Source organism: Tachysurus vachellii, chromosome 5, assembly GCF_030014155.1.
Source record: "Tachysurus vachellii isolate PV-2020 chromosome 5, HZAU_Pvac_v1, whole genome shotgun sequence".
Lineage (NCBI taxonomy): Eukaryota > Metazoa > Chordata > Actinopteri > Siluriformes > Bagridae > Tachysurus > Tachysurus vachellii.
The window spans coordinates 28,814,050-28,835,370 of NC_083464.1; the positions used below are offsets into that span (position 1 = coordinate 28,814,050).

Below are 21,321 nucleotides of genomic sequence, written 5' to 3' on the forward strand. Positions count from 1 at the left end.
CCTCTGTCCACTCTCCAGGACAAGCTTTGGTCCTGTGGCTCTTTGCTAAGATGGAGATGCTACGTGGCCCGACAGATTCGTGGGTCAGTTTAATAAGCCGAATCTGGCACGCCGACTAATCGTAGCGTCCCTACGCAAACATCTGGAGCTTGTAACACTGCTGCTGCTTGAATCTGATTGGTCAGAAGCTGTTGGCCACCGCCTTGTTCAGATCAACGCAAGTCTGGGGGTTTTCTTCTGTTCCTCTGATCCTCCTGTAGCCTAGATGATCATGTGACTAAACCACAGATTTTTCTGATTGCCTCAAACATTCCTTCATCAATTCTGTCATATTTTGATATTTCTATGAAGCCCCCCAAAAGTAGTATATCTCTATCGAACAGGATTTCCTGTTTGAGATGCTGTCTTTATGCAAATTTGTGCAAAGCGACCTACTTTTATTCCCCATGTGTGCGCTCATCATTCCCAGAACATGGACTCACATTCTTTACCTCTGTAGAGTATCCGCACGTATATCCTTTCCTTTTCTACCCGTCACAGGTGTTTCTTTTGATCCAGCCTCTTGTGTGTATCTGTGTTTATCTTATCATGTATCTGTATCTTGTGTACAGATACATGAACGTTGGACTCAGTATATATGTCGGCACAGATACCGAGATTGGATATTGAGCTTAAATCTCACATTCATAATCCAATAACTGCATCATCTGATGGTCAGGTGACAGGAAGGGACTGGGATCTGGGCATATTTCACTATTAAAGATCAGATTCAATGCAAATAAAATAAGGGTTTACATTCTAGAAATAAAAAATCACTGCAGATAAATAATAAATCATGGGTGAACGCTGACAATGGTGGATTCTGGCCATTTGGTCATCCAGATTTTTATTCCTCTTTAGCAGTTTACAAACAGCCTGCAATCCCGCACCCACCCCACACCCACACTCCACTTCCCAGGATTCCAGAGCCGAGCATTTAATCTTGACAACGAGCCAGTGCTTAGTTCTTGTCCTTGCTTGTGGCACTGCATCACATTGTGAGTTTACCCCACCTGCCTCAAGCTGAGAGTGGCTCTCCACCCATTTTGCCCCCAACGTCCTGATTATCCAGCACGGCTCCCAAAAAAACTCTCCCCAGAACATCTCTCTCCAGCAGTGCTCCATGTTCACAGTCTCCTCTTGACAGCCTCATTTCTCAGCGCCTTACCCCAAAGGCTGAGCTGCTGTGCTGCCTGCTGCTTCTGAGACTTTACTTCCTGCCCAGAACAAACAGGACTATCCAAATAAACATGGCAGGGTTTTACTTGGAGCAAGGCATTCTCATTGACGTACCTCTTCACGCATGGGATTTTTGGCCTTTTGGATTTCAAGCCAGTTATTTTCTGTACCAACACCGCACAAGTTTTTATTTCAGAGTGCGTTGAAATGTCTCGGGGTGGCGGGTAGAGATAACCGGATGAACGCCTTTCTGAGCAACCATCATTTGACAAGTCAAGCTTCTTTGTTACACCACTACTGCAAAATGTTCCTTTAAAGCTTACAGAATGTAGTACTCTAATACAACTAGACCAGCTGACCAACATCAGACCCAGATGCTGCCTTCCCAGTCACGGGGATTTGTTATTCGTCCTTTCAAACACCCTGGGCTATTTTACAAAGTGTGTTGCCTTTCAGTTCCCAAAGCAAGGCTGGAGGTGGCACGTTGAAATAAAAACTAGTGATTAGGCTTGTTTGCACGTTTGTTTGTTCTCTGCTTCAGTTCCAAACAAAACCTCTATCAGTTTGAGGCGTTAAATTACTAGCATGAAACCAAGTTGGTGTTGCTAGTCATGTTTATCTGCTTAGCTTGTTGAATGACCTTGTTACCCTCCACTATCTAAAGACTGTTACCCTAGGGCAGGGTCGGCAACCCGCGGCTCCGGAGCCGCAAGAGGCTCTTTCATCCCTCTGCTGCGGCTCCATGTAGATTTGGAAAATAAATATTTAATTTAAATTTATTTTATTTTAGTTAGTTAGTTTTTTTTTTTAAATGTAATTCTAAATTCTAAGATTATGATGCTCTTGTAACATTAAAATAAACCGTGTTTAATTTGTCTGCCGCTCAAAATACGCGTCATAACTGCCGACTTGCGAAATCCGACACACAGAAGCAGACGCGTTTTTGGTTCGCTGCAGCCGGCGAGTTAAAATGTTGATGTCATGAATACGAAGAGGACTCAATTAGACATTGAACATTTTATTTGAAAGTAACCTTTAACCCGGCGTCTTTTTTGTTAAGGTTAGTTCAAACTGTTCAAAATATTTTTGTTTGCTTACAGAAATAATATTTCGTTTACTCGGTAGCAGTTCATTGATTTCATAATCAACGCAACACACTACAGTTTTTTCTATACTTTCCATAAAGGTAAAGAACGATATATGCAGTGTTATATTCATTTTTAGATGTCAAAAGGGTTTTGTGGCTCCCTGTGTTTTTTTTTTTTCTGTCTGAAACGGGTCCAAATGGCTCTTTAAGTGTTTAAGGTTGCCGACCCCTGGTCTAGGGGAAGTGATTTCGGAGCAAGACGACACTCCTCATGAAGTTTGAGCAGTCGAGTAAACACCAGACCGAGACATGCTGAAGGCAGAATAGTTAACAAGCACTCAACGGCGTTCCATTGCCATGTAAAATGGGATTTAAAAAAAAAAAAAAAGAAATAATTTTTATTACTCATCCTCTTGCCACTTGTTTTTTTTTTTTTTCCCTTCGCCTGAACAGAGTGAGACAACATACCCTTCAACTCTAGGCCACTTCAGATCTAAGAGAACACTGTGTCCTGCTTCCCAGAAGTTTGCGTTCATGGTCAAGGGTGTAGCAGGGGGAGCAGGGGGGTGGGGGGGATGGGTTATAGCTGGAGATCCTTATATCTCTTTTTCTTTCTGGCCAGCTTGAGGTTGTGATGAATGGATAGATGGAGGGACAGATGGAGGGACGGTTGACCCCGAGAAAGCAGAGAGCTAAGGTAGTTAGGTTAGGAAGTTCCACTGCTTCGCCTCTCAATTTCAAACCTATTTATTAGGCAATGGACAATTGCCCATGTTTGACCATCCTCACTCGTGTGCTTGTCCACATCTTCATTACTTCCTTTGTTCGTTCGTTTGCCTGGTACAAATCTCTCCCTTCTATTTGTCCATCCGTTTCGTTTGTTTATCATTCCATCCATACGTGTTGTCCGTTCATACATCCGTCCATCTAACCATCTATTTACACACAATTAATGTCATTCGTTTCATCTTTAAAGTCATTTCTCCATCTATGCTTTCCATGCATCATTTATTGGCAAAGAATCTCAACTGACTAACCTGAATCTCCATCTATTTCTCCATTCATCCATCAGACCATTCCATTCCAATCCATTCCGGTCTGTCTACCCCAACACCCATCCTTCTGTCTGTACAGAAACCTGATTTCCTGCATCTCATTCCATGTTCTCCATCCACCCATGTTCTCCATCCATCCATTCATCTGTTCTTGGCAGAGAATCATTGCTATGTGTCCACCCATGTCCTTGTCCTTATCCATTTTCAACGTCACCTTGTCATCCATGTCATTCACCCATGTTGCCTATTCATCCATCCATCCCTCCCTCCCTCCATCTCTGCCTTCCCTGTGTGGTTTGTGGTGAGCCTCAGCAGCTGTTCATCATTGTGGCCTCGGCGTGTAATTTAATATTTTGGAACTGCAGTTTATGATGAAACGAAAACACAAGAACTCTTTTAGGGATGAAGGTAGACCTTAATGGAAGCCATTGACAGTAGTGTGTGTGTGTGTGTGTGTGTGTTAAATAGCTCTATTCCCTGGGAGATGCTGTATATTTCAGTGTAGGGCTCAGGTTGCTCTAATGCCTTATGAGAGAGAGCAGATATATGGAATGCAGCTGAGGTAACTTATGCCAGCACTCCTGTGTGTGTGTGTGTGCGTGTGTGTGTGTGTGTGTGCGCATTCTGATATGCTAATTCACCCTGGATGCATTGTGAGTGTCGGTGTAATAATTTGCCTCATGCATTCATCAATATTTAACTTTATTCGGTTCAGAGACTTTCATGTGTTTCTAATGGTATTGTTTTGGGGTCGATTTGGGGTGTAAATATTTACGGTGACGTCTCAGTGACCCGATTTAAACATGTTCTCGCCATGGAAAGAAGTCTTGAATTCGACATGAACAGCACAAAGGTTAAGAATCCTAAGTTTGACCATTTCCAAAGCGATTATGCAGCATAAAAATCCTTCTGACAAACTGTTGTTTTTCGTCTTCCTTCTGGGAGACTGGACATCACGTGTGAACACTATTGCATAGGAAACCTTTAATTGTCGCGTACAAGCTTTTTTTATTTTTAAACCTGACTCGTTTCCCTTCTCCCGCTTTCTTCACTAATGATTCACGAGGTTCCCAGAAGTGCCTGCTTGTTTTGCATCAAGCAAAGTTTACGAGCTTTCTCTGCCTCGACTAATGATGGGGTTAATCAGTGGCTGATTGTCTCCTTCTTGCATGATTGAATTTATTTATATATATTTTACTTTTCCCCTGGCGGTCTGGCTTCCTCCCAACTCCGCCTGCTGTAAACAGTTTACTAAAAGAACGGAAAATGAAGACGAGTCATGTAAGGTGAAGCTCCTCCGGGGTGCTTATTTGTGCTTACGAACTGCTCCGACCTTTTCTGCTTGTTGGACTGCTGATGAAAGATGGTGTTAAAGGCTTAAGAGTCACTCCGTGGCGCGCGGTAACGCTACAGCGCTCCTGAGTTCTGGAAATTCTGATAATGCTGAGAATGACGGCTGGTGAGCAGCTGTGCCAATATCACAGGGCCGGAAATGACTCTCCAGACCAGGAGGGGGCAGCAGTCTATCTCTTAAGAAAAAGATAAACGGAAAACTGAAAGGATTGTATTTTAAACCAATAAAATCAGTCTGCAAATCCTACACCTGGTCACTTCATGCGTTTTCTGTGATCCGATAGCTATCCGATGGTAAAAAGACCAGGTCTAAATGCCCTCTGAAACGTTTTCTAGACGGATATAAATCCGATCGCTCAAACCGCTTCAGGAGGTGGTCTGGGACACGTTTCAGATGAAACTGGACAGGTGTAAATGCATGTGGTTGTTCAAGCCACATACGTCAGCGCTATACTCCTCCCAAACGGAAGTACGTCACTCGCAGGTGACTCACGAGTCGTGCATCGCGCCAGAAACAAACATGTTTTCCCATCAGTGCTGCCTCCGATCTTTCACCCAGGCGTCTCGTTGGGTCTTAAAATGCACTGCTGCTGCCAGCGAAAATGCAGCAAACAGTAAATGCTGTTTTTGTAGCAACCGCATACACCAAAGCGTGTTGCATTTCAATTACCCCGGAAATGAGGTAAAATATATTAGCATTTTGGGCGGGAGTAGAAAGATCGGATCGATATCTGATTGGCCGAGACGCATTTATGTGGCCTAATGTAAATGGAAGAGTTTTAACAAATCAGACAGCTATCGGATCAGAGACAACACATGAAGTGACCGGGTGTAAAAAGGCCCTAAAGTGCACAACTATATAAGATTTTCTGCTACCGCAATCACAAAGTCAGGGATTGAATGTGGCAAACAACGAACGTGTAATGAACGCGTGTTTGTTACATGTGGTGTTTAACCAGTTACACCAGTTATCACGACTACTGTTTATCAGAATTCATACAGGCCACGCCCACAAGTGACCATCCTACAGGTGACATTTTGTCATTAGTGTAACGTGAAGGTCTAGTTTATAGACACATCACCACCTGCTGGAATGAAGAACTCTTCAGACGTTTCACATCATTTTTGTTTAGATGGAGGAATTTTATTTTATTTTATTTTATTTTTTTTTGTAAATTTGTGCTGTTTTCATAAATGTCTATCTAACCTGATTTATTTTTCTTGCTCCAGGTTAACATGTGCTTTGTTAGCTGGCAATGTTTGTGTGATGAGTGTGTTGGTGATGAAGATCTGCAGGAAATCAGCAGTGGTTCTGCTGCCTTGTAAAATTGCTCGTGATTAAATTTTTTTTTTCCTTTTCTTTTTTTTTCCTTTTTTTCACTCGTTCATTTGACACTCGCCTTTTAGCTTCTGTCCTCCGAACAAAGAAGAGGGTGCGGCTTTGCTGCTTTACGTCTTAACTTCCCAGAACTCCACACCATCATCACGGCTGAGGGTTGCATTTGTTTGTGGGAATTTTCTGGAAGTAGTGACTGTGTGTGTGTGCGTGTGTGTGTGTGTTTGTCACAGTCAGCAGAAGTCACGATTAAAAATCGAAAAAACTACGAATGTGGAGAAATTTTCCAGTCAGAATTCCAGACTACCAGCTGAAAAACGTTAGCATTCAAGCGAACACAGAATTCCATTTAGTAGCTGCAAAATTCCCATGATGCTCTGCTGACTTGTGAATACGCTGGTGATGAAGCTGATGTGGAAGCCTGAACACCATCACCATATCACACCATGCACAGTGATGGTCAGGAGTGTTTTGAAGGTAACTTCTCTGTCCTGTATGCTTTCAGACGACCCATCTGAAGCAGATGTTTGGCTGCTGAACAGCTGCACGGTAAAAAACCCAGCAGAAGATCACTTCAGGAACAACATCAAGTAAGAACCCACTTACAGAATGTTGTTATTAAGAACATCACAACACCAGCTTCATCAAAAGCAGAGGATCATCTATTACGCACACACACGCACACATTACACAGAGAAACTGTGTGTGTGTGTGTGTGGACCTGGGGTTTGAACTGGCAACTTTCAAATCAGTAGTCCAAACCTTAACCACTAGGCTACCACATCCCCCACTAACACACACACACACACACACACACACACACACACACACACATACATATATACATATATATATATACACCATATACACAGACATTTTCTCTCTCTCTCTGTCTTTCTTTATCTGTCACACACACCATATACACACACACGTTTTCTCTCTCTCTCTGTCTTTCTCTCTCTGTCCCACACACACACACACACACACACACACACCATATACACACATACGTTTTCTCTCTCTGTGTCTCTCACACACACACCCACCATATACACTTTCTCTCTCTCTTTCTCTCTCTGTCTCACACACTCACACACACCCCTCTCTCTCACACACACACACACACACACACACACACACACACACACACACACACACACTGACTCACACACACCCCTCTCTATCTCTGTTTTGATTTTTCTTCCCAGACAGTGTTTCTGCCCCAGCTTGACCTCGACCTGAATCCTCACTGCACAGACAGTTTACATTACCCAGAATCCTACTCTTCTTTAACATCAACATCTATCTGTTTCAGCTGCATACACACACACACACACACACACACACACACACACACACACACACACACACACACACACACACACACTCCCCTGGTGTCTGCATCTGCTCATTCTCGGGTTGACTTCCAGGTCGTCTGTGAAGTCTTTTTTTATGCACTGAAATCATTTTCTAAACACGACAGGAGGATATGAGATCAGATCAGATATGACTTCTGTCAGATCGAAGCCCCGCCCCTTCGGCCAAATATGGTCAAAAAACTTTCTCTTATTTTGGGATTTCTGCAGCAGCTGCATGAAATCCAAGCTATTATCTATTCTTTTTAACTCTGTGTGTGTGTGTGTGTGTGTGTCTATATCCTACTAGAGAAAGTTTATTAGGCTCCGCCCCTTGTTCTTTCTCTTTGGCAACATTTCATATGAAAATCCCGTAATTTCCATAAAAACTGTCAGATTAAAGCGAGGTGATGCTTTGCATACTCGTGTGTGGGTGTGGGTGTGTATGTGTGGGTGTGTGTGTGTGTCACTGGCTTTGACACAGGAGCTTCACTTCCTGGAAAAACAAAAATCTTGGGTATTAAACACACTTAATTGCGGTTCAGTTCGTCATTCTGCATTGTGTCTTTCAGTAAAAGGCACTTTATTTCTTTATATATTTATTTTTGTCAAACAGACATTATTATTATTATTATTATTATTATTATTATTATTATTATTATTATTATTATATGAAAATATGTTTATTAATCAATAAAGTAGTTTGTTTGTTTAAAATAAAACGAACAAATAAAGAAACAGGGCCAACTTGTTTTTTTGTTTTTTTTACTTCCAGAATGCAAAGATCAGGAAATCTGTCTGTCTGTCTCTCTGTCTTTCTCTGCCATTATCTGTCTGTCTCTGTTTGCCACTCTGTTTCTTTCTGTCTGTCACTCTGTCTGTCTCTGTCTGTTTTTGTTCATCTGTCTCTCTCTCTCTGTCTGTCTGACTTTGACTGTCTCTGTCTTTCTCTCTCTGTCTTTATCTGTCTGACTGTCTTGGTTTCTCTCTCTCTCTCTCTCTCTCTGTCTTTTTCTTTATTTTTCTTTCTTTCTTTCTTTCTTTCTTTCTTTCTTTCTTTCTTTCTTTCTTTCTCTTTCTGTCTGTCTGTCTGTCTGTCTGACTTTGACTGTCTGTCTTTCTCTTTCTCTCTCTGTCTGTCTGACTGTCTTTGACTGTCTGTCTGTCTCTCTCTCTCTCTCTCTCTCTCTCTCTCTCTCTCTCTCTCTCTCTCTCTCTCTCTCTGTCTTTTTCTTTATCTTTCTTTCTTTCTTTCTTTCTTTCTTTCTTTCTTTCTTTCTTTCTTTCTCTTTCTGTCTGTCTGACTGTCTTTGACTGTCTGTCTCTCTCTCTCTCTCTCTTTCTGTCTTTTTCTTTATTTTTCTTTCTTTCTTTCTTTCTTTCTTTCTCTTTCTGTCTGTCTGTCTGACTTTGACTGTCTCTGTCTTTCTCTCTGTCTTTCTCTCTCTCCCTCTCTCTCTTTCTTTCTCTGTCTGTCTGTCTTTGACTCTCTCTCTCTCTCTCTCTCTCTCTCTCTCTCTGTGCAGCTAAATGGAAACACCTTGAACTGAAAATAAAGTAAATTCTGTATCAGGATATTCTATTTAAAACAATATCTTACTACATGTGACACTTCTGATCGTACTTTACATTAAATTCTTCACTTTTAAAGCCACAGTATAAACTTCACAAACGTTTTCATGTATGTCCTGAATAACAGGTGAGTGTCAGGTGCAGCGAGTAGCTGGAGAACTGCACAGAGACTCAACAACTCCACAATGACAACTTTTTTATTTTAATTGCGTGTTTAAGTAAACGTAGTTACGTGCTGAATGTTTAGAGAGCAGGCAGCTATCTCACTAAATACTCTTCAGATAAACAACCCTGACAGTTACACATCCAACAAAGTGAAACGGAGTGCAACCTCCTCCATCTGTGTGTGTGTGTGTGTGTAAATATTTGCACCCCAATAACATGATGATTATATTTACAGAAAGTGCAATGTTCATGTTTGCACAAAAGGAAATAAAAGTTGGTTCTCTTGCCCCATTATCACAAAGCACCGTGTGTGTGTGTCTGTGTGTGTGAGCGACAGAGAGAGCACTTAGTTTATTTAATTATCTCCAGTCTTTATGACCTCACTGCAGTGTGCAGTAAACTGAATGTTTTTCTTTTTTTTCCCCCATCTCCCTCTTTGCTCCTGATTCTACTCAAGTGACTGATTTGACTCGCTGCAGGAAGTGAATCTAACACTGTATGTGTGAAGTGCATTTTTTTTTTTTAATGTGAGCTGAAGGACAGAGCTGTATTAACGTGACACGGCTCTGTGCGCTTTGTGTTCTGTGTTCTCTGTGCTTGGTGGTCTGTGTTTCGTGTTCTATTTGTTCACTGTGTGTTTCGTGTTCTCTGTGTGCTTCGTGTTCTCTGTGCTTTGTGTTCCCTGTGCTTTGGATTCCCTGTGCTTTGGGTTCTCTGTGTGCCCTGTGTTCCCTGTGCGCCCTGTGTTCCCTGTGCGCCCTGTGTTCCCTGTGCGCCCTGTGTTCTCTCTGCTTTGTGTTTCGTATGCTTCGTGTTCCCTGTGCTCTGTGTTCCCTGTGCGCCCTGTATTTCGTATGCTTCGTGTTCCCTGTGCTCTGTGTTCCCTGTGCTCTGTGTTCCCTGTGCTCTGTGTTCACTGTGCGCCCTGTGTTCCCTGTGCGCCCTGTATTTCGTATGCTTCGTGTTCCCTGTGCTCTGTGTTCCCTGTGCTCTGTGTTCACTGTGCTTTGGGTTCAATGTGCTTTGGGTTCAATGTGCTTTGTATTCTCTGTGTGTCCTGTGTTCTCTGTGCATTGTGTTTCATATGCTTTGTGTTCTCTGTGCTCTGTGCTTTGTGTTTTGTATGCTTCATGTTCTCTGTGTGCTCTGTGTTCCCTGTGCTCTGTGTTCCCTGTGCTCTGTGTTCCCTGTGCTCTGTGTTCCCTGTGCACCCTGTGTTCCCTGTGCTCTGTGTTCCCTGTGCACCCTGTGTTCCCTGTGCACCCTGTGTTCCCTGTGCACCCTGTGTTCCCTGTGCTCTGTGTTCCCTGTGCTCTGTGTTCCCTGTGCTCTGTGTTCCCTGTGCGCCCTGTGTTCCCTGTGCACCCTGTGTTCCCTGTGCGCCCTGTGTTCTCTCTGCTTTGTGTTTCGTATGCTTAGTGTTCCCTGTGCTCTGTGTTCCCTGTGCGCCCTGTATTTCGTATGCTTCGTGTTCCCTGTGCTCTGTGTTCCCTGTGCTCTGTGTTCCCTGTGCGCCCTGTGTTTCGTATGCTTCGTGTTCCCTGTGCTCTGTGTTCCCTGTGCTCTGTGTTCCCTGTGCTCTGTGTTCCCTGTGCGCCCTGTGTTTCGTATGCTTCGTGTTCCCTGTGCTCTGTGTTCCCTGTGCTCTGTGTTCACTGTGCTTTGGGTTCAATGTGCTTTGGGTTCAATGTGCTTTGTATTCTCTGTGTGTCCTGTGTTCTCTGTGCATTGTGTTTCATATGCTTTGTGTTCTCTGTGCTCTGTGCTTTGTGTTTTGTATGCTTCATGTTCTCTGTGTGCTCTGTGTTCTCTGTGCTTTGTGTTTTTTGTGACCTGTTTTTTGTCGTCCGGGTTTTTTTGTGTTTTGTGTTTTTCGTGCTGTCTTTTTTGTGCTCTGTGTTTTTTGTGTACTGTGTTTTTCATGCTCTGTGTTGTCTGTGCTCTGTGTTCTGTGATTTTTGTGCTCTGTGTTTTTTGTGTTCTCTGTGTTTTTTGTGTTCTCTGTGTTTTTCGTGCTCTGTGTTGTCTGTATTTTGTGTTCACCATGTTCTGTGTTTCTTCGTGCATTGTGGATACTTTGCTTTGTTAAACTTCTTCCCTGGCTGTATTTCTGACCCGTGAGTGAAAGTGTGGAGTGTTCAGATCTGCCTCACTCAGAGAGCTTGTTTTAATTTTCTTTGTGTGACAGCAGACAGTCCAAATGATCGTCTCACACAGACACTGTATGAGGCCGGGGCAAAGACGAGAGACAAGCTGGTATCTGCTTCTCTGATCAGTGGTGGAGGAATTAGATGGCGGATTGATCGAAGGATCTGAGGATGAGTGTATTGGACAGGAGCAGTGATGGAGGCTGACCTGAAGGTCACACTAACCTTCTTACAGCTCCATATAACTCAGTTTATTCATTCATTCAGACTTTCAATATCCCACCATCACATTCTCACAGTCGGGTGCAAAACCTCTATACACACACACACACACTCTCCTCTGTATATTATTTAATCTCATGCTTAAAAATAAACGTTTTTTTGCTTGTGGATGTTTGAGGCTATGAGACAGCAGGAGTGAGGAGGAAACGGAAGAAAGGTGTGTGTGAGTTAGTGTGTGTGTTGTTCATTAGTGTAAAACTAAATAGACATAAATAGAAATAAGTGGAAATGAAGGGACATTGATGCCTTTATTCACTTGCTAATTAAAAGCTCTGATTAAGTTCAGCAAACCAGCTTCCTTCTTAGACTTACTGAGTGTAATTATTTCAATTGATCAGTCAAGACCGAGAGTCACTCAGTGAAAGGAAGAAAAAGTGTAGAGGATACATCATGATGATGATGATGGACGATCACTGTGGTGACCTGTAGCATTCAGATGACCGTCTGTCTTTTCTTAGATTTTCTTCCTTTTTATTGTGAACAGATCCCTGACTACCGCTCTGCAGGTAGCAGAAACGCCCACCGTGTTAATTAGCATCGCAGCGTCCATCCATCGCTGGAAGTCGGAAAGATTACGAGGCGGGTTGTGACCTCGGACTGGGAATTCCCCCTCTTCTGGAAAGTATTTAATGAGCGTCGCTTCAGGAGAGAATCATTTTTTTACTAACAAGCACTAATTAACGAATAGCATGTCACTAGCGGTCATTAGCAGTGCGACCGACTTCAGTCAGAGCTGTTAGATTAGTGGTGTATAAAGTGAGGAAGATGAAGAGCTATGACGCAAGCAGTGAGGAAGCGGAGCCCGTTATAGTGAGGAATAAAAAAATTACCTGAGGCTATTAAAGTGCTCTGGTACTGGAGACTCCTTCTCGACCAATCAGAATTCAGGAGATGTGTGGTGTAATTATGATGGAGGCCGTGGTTCAGTGCTGCCCTTTTGAAGCAGAGTGGGGGTTTTCCCGATGTGAGGGAAGTGAGGACTCATCTTCCTCCTCATCTTCCTCTTCCTCCTGAGCCTGTCGATTCACCTACATCAGGATTTACTTTCTCCTCCTTACTGCTCCACCTGGGAGAACCTCATACGTCTTCACACTGCTCTTCATACTTCTGTGATCTACTCTGTTGCTCAGCACACGTTTCTGCTGGATCTTCTAAAAGTGAACAGTTTCCTGGTGTGTTAACTTCTTATTGTCTTGCTCTGGGACTATCACGGTTTTGTAGGAGCTGCTGCGGAATCTGTGTCCGTTATTCACCAGTGTTTCATTTCATCAGCTTTTAAACAAAGCAAACAAATAATTATCCTCTTAACGTTCGCTAACAGCTGTTCTTGATACTTATCACTATTTGCTAACACTTTTTTATTTGAGGTACCTGATTCCAGGAAAAACCTTTCTCTCTTTTTATTACATTTTTTTTGCAGTGTGCATCTAGTGTAAGAAATTACAGATTGTGAACCCAGATTCCACTCAAGATACACAATAAACCTATAGTAATGAAATACGACTACATTTACGGCATAAGGACACCCTTATACAGAGCGACTTGCGTTTATCGACTAAAAAATTCATCTCGTTTATACGGCTGAGCGATGGGGATTCGAACTCACGACCTTCTGATCAGTAGTCCAACACCTTAACCACTGATCTGACTCTTTCCGAATAAATCCGTCAGTTTTTAAGCTAAAAAAGTCTTGAGTTGACTCGCCGATTCTTAATTTTCCCAGACTGATGTGAACGCGGTGCAGCGTTGTCTGTCGGTGTCTTGAGGAACCATCAATTTCACTCTCCGTCCAAATAAATCACAGTATTTCTTTCTTCTTCGCAGTCGGAGGAATCAAAAGATATGAAACAGTACATTTTCCACTCAACGTGTTATTGCGTGTCTTTTACACTCCGGACCTTTCTGAGCTAATCTTAACTTGTGTCTTATCCCTTCAGTGAGCCATGTTGATGCTGGAGCGTGTAGCTGCATGTAGGATGAAGCGGAGCAGCGTTGCTATCTGTGGTATAATTAAAGCCGCACGCGTCGACCCGCTTGCGTCCTCGCTGCTGTCGAGCGTAATTTCGATGATCAACGGAGCGCGTTTAACAAATAACGACCCTGCTGGATTCCATACCGCTCGGAAATAACGATAAAGCCGCGTCCCGGATTTACATCCATCCGGCTGCAATAACACGCTTATTATTCATGAAGCTGTCTGATTAAATTGAAGTTAATTGATAACAGACGTAATTGAATTCCTGGAACAAACCCAATCGCCTCTAAACCTGAATTATGCATTCAGGCATGTTGGGTAAATTTGGGAACGGGGCGTGGATATCTGAGGGGACTCGTGATCACCGAGTGCAGCTCACGCTCGACAAACCAGCTGAAGGCTCTCGCCGTCCCTCCGTCTGTGTCTTAACTTCCTCGTCGAGTCCAGATTAGCCAGCAGCGGTAATTAGCGACATCACACTCAGCCTGAAGTTATGCTAATGAGGAAGCTGCTCAGAAATCTCGCGTCCCTCTTTACCTCAGAGTCATCAGGGCGCTCTCCTCTTCAAACCAGGGCTTGATACTCAAGCTTCTCAAGCGTCTGGAAAGCTCTCAGAATGTGGTAGGGAGCGCACACACACACACACACACACAGTCAGTTAACTCAAAGGTCAAGAATATTCACTTTCATACATGAGAATAATGTTGGTTTCTGTCCATTCTGCTTTCTCATCCAGAATACAGCACTGACTTTGCGGGTCTGCTGGTGAGATTTGTCCTTATTCGCTCAAGGGGTCGTTTGAAACGTTTGCTTTCCGTGGACAAACGTTATTTCATATGATCTTTGCTAGTATGGATTCAAGCAGGAACTCCTAGCGAGATGGGAATGTGCTTTATTGACCCGTATCATTTTGAGTTATTGTACTGTTCTGTATTATACTGCACAGCGTATTAAACTACGCTCCTTATCGATTTGTTTGATGTATGCTTTATTTTCTTCTGCAGAATCTGTGAGGATGTAGAAACCAAGAATGGTTTTGTGTCAGATTGGTCATTTCACAAAAAAACAGACCTACTCAGCAGTTTCCTGTTGGTTCCCTCGGTCGAAATCTTTTCCAACTTTCACCGCCGATGGATCTGAAAAGCAGATTTTGAGCGTGACACCTCGTATCAGGCTGCCTGGCTTCTGCAGCGTTCACTAATCTGCAATTATTTCTTTTTTTTGGCTCACTCGGTCCGGCGCTTTCCCAATCCCCGTCCACTCGATCAGATTTAACTCGGCGTGATCCAACTCAGCAGATCATTCCTATTTGCAGGTTCCAAAATGTGTAACCATCATAATTAAAAGGTTCCATCTGTTCTGACTCGACTGCAAAGAAGACAAAGTTTTTCACACTTATTTTCTGAAACATTCAGCAAAAAATATCAGAAAAATTTCCTCAGCATCTTGTAGGTGATTCCACACAATACACATGAACAAATCCACACACACACACACACACACACACACACACACACACACACATACACGCACAAAAAACAACCCCGGTAATTAATCCCGCCATGCTGCCAAATGAACTTGGGTGCGGTGTGAAAGATGAGTTCTGCTTCTTTGGGGTGACTCCATTAGTGCTGCAGCAGGGGTTCTGGGAAGGATTATAAGAAACCCATCCAGACTCACTACACCTCCAAGCTTCATTAACCGCTTCCATGTTTTTTTTGTTTCTTTAATCTAAACATCATGATAGTCTCGAGCAGGGTTCACGCTTTCAGCCAGCCTTGTGGTAGACTCCAGGTGTTAGTGACGTGACATACGGCTAAGTACGGTGACCCATACTCAGAATTTGTTCTCTGTGTTTAACCCATCCAAAGTGCACACACACAGCAGTGAACACACACCCGGAGCAGTGGGCAGCCATTTATGTTGTGGTGCCTGGGGAGCGGTTGGGGGGGTTTGGTGCCTTGCTCAAGGGCACCTCAGTCGTGGAATTGCTGGCCCAAGACTCGAACCCACAACCTTAGGGTTAGGAGTCAGACTCTCTAACCATTAGGCCATAACTTCCCCTAGTCACACTGTCGGCTTCTCGTTCAATCACTGAGTTTGCTGCTCAGTTGTGTTCATTGAAAGACTGGACGTTTTTCCTCCACAAATGTTATTCTGAGGACCTTCACTTCATCAGCATCGCTAGAACCTCATCGTGTCTCAGCTCCTGAACCTCAGATCATCAAAGAACTGATGCTTCAGCAGCGTATGGCTTTAAAGGTTTGTGACAGATCTGAATAATTGATCAGACCGGTCCCATAACGTCTTGGTATGATGTTTCTTATTTTTTTTCTGAATTGTTAGCGTGACAGCGTGCGATTTATTTATTCATTCATTTATTTTATTCTTGTGCACTCTAATGAAAGGTACAGGTTTGCACTAACGAGTCGCCGCTAACCTCCATGGTGTCCCTAATGCATGTAATATCAGTGTCTATGTACCATTAATGGCTCCTGATAAAACATTGGGCCAGAAAGTTTGCCTGCGTGCTTCAGTCTTATCGAGTTTGTGTAGCGCACCTACCACCTGCCACACCACTGTATATTTACTCTCCAAAGCCCTCGCACCTGTCCCACGTCTCCACCCTCATCTGTCCTACCTACGACTGTTGGCTCAAAGTCACAGCTCTCTCCGTCATGGCCTCGGGAGCCTCGGAGATGTTGTTTCACCTGTTTGCTCAAACCGTCTCTCTGTAAAAGTTAAACAAATCTGTCTCACAATCGTATCAATTAAAAGGCAAAGTTAAACAAACAAGAGCGGAGCCTTGTGCCCTCTCTCTCTCTCTCTCTCTCTCTCTCTCTCTCTCTCTCTCTCTCTCTCTCTCTCTCACTCACTCCGTCCCTGAGCCTGTTTACAGTGCTCTTTTGGCACAGAGACAAAAAGCCGTGTTTAAATACCAACTGCATGGCAACAGGAATCACCCGGGGCTGTTAAACGCGATAGGGAGAGGCAGCTTTTGTGTATTTGTGTGTGTGTGTGTGTGTGTGTGTTTGTTTTATGGATTTGGAAGCATATGGGTGGCACTAGAGGTTTTGAGTTCCCTTTTGGCAGCGAGCGTGCAGAGCAGGTGTTGGTGTGTTTCTCATGACGACTCAACACTTTCCAAATGGTCACTCGGGATCAAATGTTCTGTGGAAACCCTTCACGTTATTGGTAGAGCTTATAACAGGTAACCTGGGAGTAACAAGGTGAACAAAATGACTTCAACGCCCACCTGTACACACACACACACACACACACACACACACCTGCCATCAGGAAGATTCTAAAAGGGTGAACATTTTTTTTGGAAGGCTTAAGACCTCTTAATTATTGTTATTATTATTATTATTATTATTATTATTATTATTATTATTAGAACAGTTTGTCCCTGTTAAGAGAGGCTTTTAAACTTTTTTTTTAGTTTTTTTTGGGTGAACTCCAAGAACTTTAAATTCTTTTATGAAACCTTGAAGACCCTGTTTACCAAGATGTGAAGCTCCTGGCAGGTTCTAGATAAAGTCATGTTTTAGTAAACTTTTATTCGATCAGATTGTACACACTAAGACACACGATTATATTTTTAAAGGTTAGATAATTGGATATTTTTAGGTTCTTAGCATCTAAAGAAGCTCTCTGTTGTAATGAAACCTTTTCTGGCATCGTACCCTTAGGCAAGGTTTATTAGGTGTTATTAGATCAGGTTCATTAAGGGAACAACTAAAGACGTAGTTAATTGTTAATCATTTAAGGGGGTCTATGTACAGTTCCTTAAGGGTTCTTTAAATAACTTTGCCTCCTAAGTGTTTTTTTTTTTTAAACTAAGCACTTTTTAGGGCCACTGTAGGGGCAATGCACTGTTCAAAATATTCTTCTGAAGACTTGTTTAGATTGTTAAAGCTTAGCTTCCAAAAAAGGTTCTGTTTGGACTTTCCTGCATTATCCTTTAATGGTTCCTCCAACTGAACCACCAGAGAAACCGTGCATACTTCCAAACACACCTGTGCCCAAGCCACAAGGAGGATCCGAAACTACGCCTTAAACTTCTCTTCCATAACTGGCATTATTTCTGTTGTGACTGATGGACACAGTGATATTAATGAGCTTCAAGTTAAACACAGCTTGTAGGCACTGAAGTGATCATCGGCGGGACATCGTTAAGTGGTGAACCCGAGCACTCACGTCCTGATGATGACCCGAGTCCAGATGCCCCACTGTTTGCTCGGGGTCATGGTTTTCTGTTTTGCTTACGTGCCCAGTGCACTCTTTGGTGATAAGATGTTTGGACGAGGAATGCGTGCTCTCATCTCCAGCGTGGCCTCTTTACAGTATCTCTCATCTGTTTACTAAGCATTTGAATGCTTAAGACTCTGAGAGATTGTGTCCTGGACCTGAACACTTTGTTCTCAAGCTCTTCCCGCACCAATGGTTTCCAAATGGATGCTTTTGGTAACTGACCATCAGGATGACGAGTAAAGAGCTTGTAAACTGTTTATTTTTGGACGTCGTCCACGTTTCAGCGATGCTAGAAATCAGGGCCATACATTTCCATGTTACCCCAGCTTTCTCACGGTGCAGCTGAAGGTAAAGGGTCTTGCTCAAGACCCCAAAGTCAAAACAATGAGGATAAAGAACAGAATAATTCTCTAGCATACACGTGAACAGACGGTACAGTAAAACTGATCTGGATCCAAACAGAACACAGTTTAAATACAGTTGCTGTTACTGTCCCCCTGATTTCTAGCCTTCTGTCCTACAAAGGGCTTTTTTTTTTTTCGAGTCAAACCGACCCGAGCACAGCGTACCACCTGCTGCCGTATCCAGTGTCTCCAGTTACGGATCTCTGTTTAACCACCACGAACAGAAAGCTATCAGGTTCTAGCTGCTCGTTATAGAACAGCATGCTGCTGCCTCACTCTTTCTCGCTGACCTTTGCGAGGCGTCTGTTCTCCGCACAATCGACCGTTGAAAGGCAGAACCCCAGGAGCACTGAGCACATGTTGCTTTCAACGTAGCCTTTAAGGAACAGCCAAAGGGGCGGGGCTCGTTCTAGACTGACACACAGATACACTCGATCGAAAACACACTGCATTCTGTGTAGTCACATGATACACGGGTACAAGTCTTGATTTTCATTTGTAATGTTTCGGCCCGGGGGACACGGTGGCTTAGTGGTTAGCATGTTCGCCTCACACCTCCAGGGTCGGGGTTCGATTCCCGCCTCCACCTTGTGTGCAATCGACTCCAATCGATTCCCGCCTCCACCTTGTGTGTGTGGAGTTTGCATGTTCTCCCCGTGCCTCGGGGGTTTCCTCCGGGTACTCCGGTTTCCTCCCCCGGTCCAAAGACACACATGGTAGGTTGATTGGCATCTCTGGAAAATTGTCCCTAGTGTGTGAATGAGAGTGTGTGTGTGTGTGTGTGTGCCCTGCGATGGGTTGGCACTCCGTCCAGGGTGTATCCTGCCTTGATGCCCGATGACGCCTGAGATAGGCACAGGCTCCCCGTGACCCGAGGTAGTTCGGATAAGCGGTAGAAGATGAATGAATGAATGAAAAACAATATTTCAGAGACGAGTTTGCGACCTTAGCCTGCGTTCACACTTGCGTACGACAAGTCAGTTTGTTTTGCTTGAAGTTTGTCATTAGCGGGCGTGGCCTGTCCTTAGCTTAATTCAGTTAAGGTAATAACTGCTAAACGCAACGCACCAAACAATGTGAGAATGTATTTCTTTAGCAGGTTACATGCTACATGGTTCATATTAGCATAGCAAGCTAGCCATACTACAGTTTCTACAGTTGTTAGAGGTGACACCAGCAATCTGCGCTTCTTTCTTCTTCTATTAATGTTAACAAACTGCACCTTGGAACTAAAGTGCAAGTCTCAGGAATCATTCAAGCTAATCATTTGTCTCTTATTTACATATTCCTACTTAATTTGCATAAAATCTACATAAAATGTTGCTGAAATCGCAGCTTTGTGTCACACGTACATGAAAGTGAACATTTTGTTGCTTGCAAGTGAGACCACAGGCATAAGGACGTGTGTGTGTGTGTTTGTCTGGGATGCACAACCGAGTCATGCTACTTGACAGCCAGGAGCCCTGACCTTTCCCGAGCACCGGAGGGGGCTTTCCAGCTCTCATGCTACACTGGAGATGATCAGGTCAGGGTTTTTCTGAGGATGATGTTTTGTTAGAGAGTTCTAGATCGCAGCCTGGTGCTTGAGGACGAGTCGCCTCCGAGCGGTCGAGTTCATACGTGCAGAAGTAGACGTGTGCGATGAGGTGACCTGAGGTGCACGTGCATGGAACTTCTTTGCTTCTGAAAGGTTTTCTGGTCTGTGTTCTGGAATATTCTGGTATGGGGAACGGCATAGAATTTTTTACAGTTCCCCCAGAGGGACTAATAAAAGAACCCTGAAGTGTGTGTTGGGGCCTTTTTTGTTGTTGTTTGTTTGTTTCATTTTTTTTGGAGTTTTTTGATGCAGTAAAAATTTATGGTTTTAGCAATACTGGGTTCTAACAATCATTAGCTTAACTTTATTTTCAGAAATTTGAAATAAAAAAGGAAAATAAACCAGAACAACAATAATAATGGGGGATATTTCTTTGCCCGTCACTACACACACAATCAGGTGTTTTTGTGTTTAACGAGGACCCGCAGAAAGTGTTGATTTTTCAGGAATGTCTGTGGTCCAGGTGAGCAGTCAGACTTCCCTTGATAGTGTTACCGTGCCGACCAGATTAGTGCTTCAAGCCTTCATCAGAATTTAGGTTCCATATCCATCAGGTCCTCACTTTACTATCACTCGCTCTTGGGGTCCCACTCGGCTGGAAGAGCAATTAAAACGGAATCCCATGATGTAGCGCACACACCTCGGTGAGCTCATTCCCTTCAGGTGCTGATGTGTAATTACAACTATTCTCTCTCTCTCTCTCTCTCTCTCTCTCTCTCTCTCTCTCTCTCCCTCTCTTCTAAACACCTTTTCAGGTAATTAAGCTTCCTGATGAGACTCTTGAAGGTCTCATTGCTCCTTGGGGAGCTCTTCTTACTGTAATCTGACCTTCAGGATCTCCTTCAGTTCTCCGATTATCCCATCTCAGTTTTCACTCTCGTGTGAAGCGGATTCGTTTTCTCGAGCGAGGGAAGCGTCTGTGTTCCTGCTCTTTCGTTTCTGCTCTTTAGTTGCCCAAGTTTTCTGCAGAACTTGTGCAACAGCAATAAACTTTTCTGTACTGTTTCAGCTCAGAGTGTTTTACAGTGTGATGTAAATATCAATACTGCAGCAGTATAGACGTCAGAGCACTTCTGTACAAGTACACTACTGTACTTCTATACAGTAATTAAAAGGAATGATAAAGATAGAAAACAAATCAAAATCAAACAAAGCGGTTGTCGGTTGTGGGCGTGGCCTGTTTTATCAGGGTTTTATCTTCTCCTCTTCTTTTCCATCTGTTATCTTTTAATATTATCTTTTATTGTTTTTTTTGTATTGTTAGTGTATTTAGGTAAGGACTAACCAGATACATCTTTTTCACTCTGGTGTGTGTGTGTGTGTGTGTGTGTGTGTGTGTTTGTGCGCGCGTGTGCGCCTGTAACGGCCGACACTCGGTGTGTTGATGAAGTTTATCGCTTGTGATCAGACAGCGATCGTTATGTATCTGTGTGTTTACACTAAACACTGAGGAGGGGAGAGGACTTCATACCTGACCTGTTTAAACCTCAAACACATCACACTCTGTGTGTGTGTGTG

The 21,321-nt window shown here is 43.4% G+C and overlaps 1 protein-coding gene across 1 annotated transcript in view; it reads left to right on the top strand.

Moving 5' to 3' along the window:
• cdkal1 (CDK5 regulatory subunit associated protein 1-like 1) overlaps positions 1 to 21,321 on the top strand; it is a 198,514-nt gene that overhangs the window by 41,612 nt on the left and 135,581 nt on the right. The window contains exon 4 of the mRNA XM_060871015.1: positions 6,555 to 6,639. Within this exon, the coding sequence (XP_060726998.1) occupies positions 6,555 to 6,639 (85 nt within the window). The remainder of the gene's footprint in view (positions 1 to 6,554; positions 6,640 to 21,321) is intronic.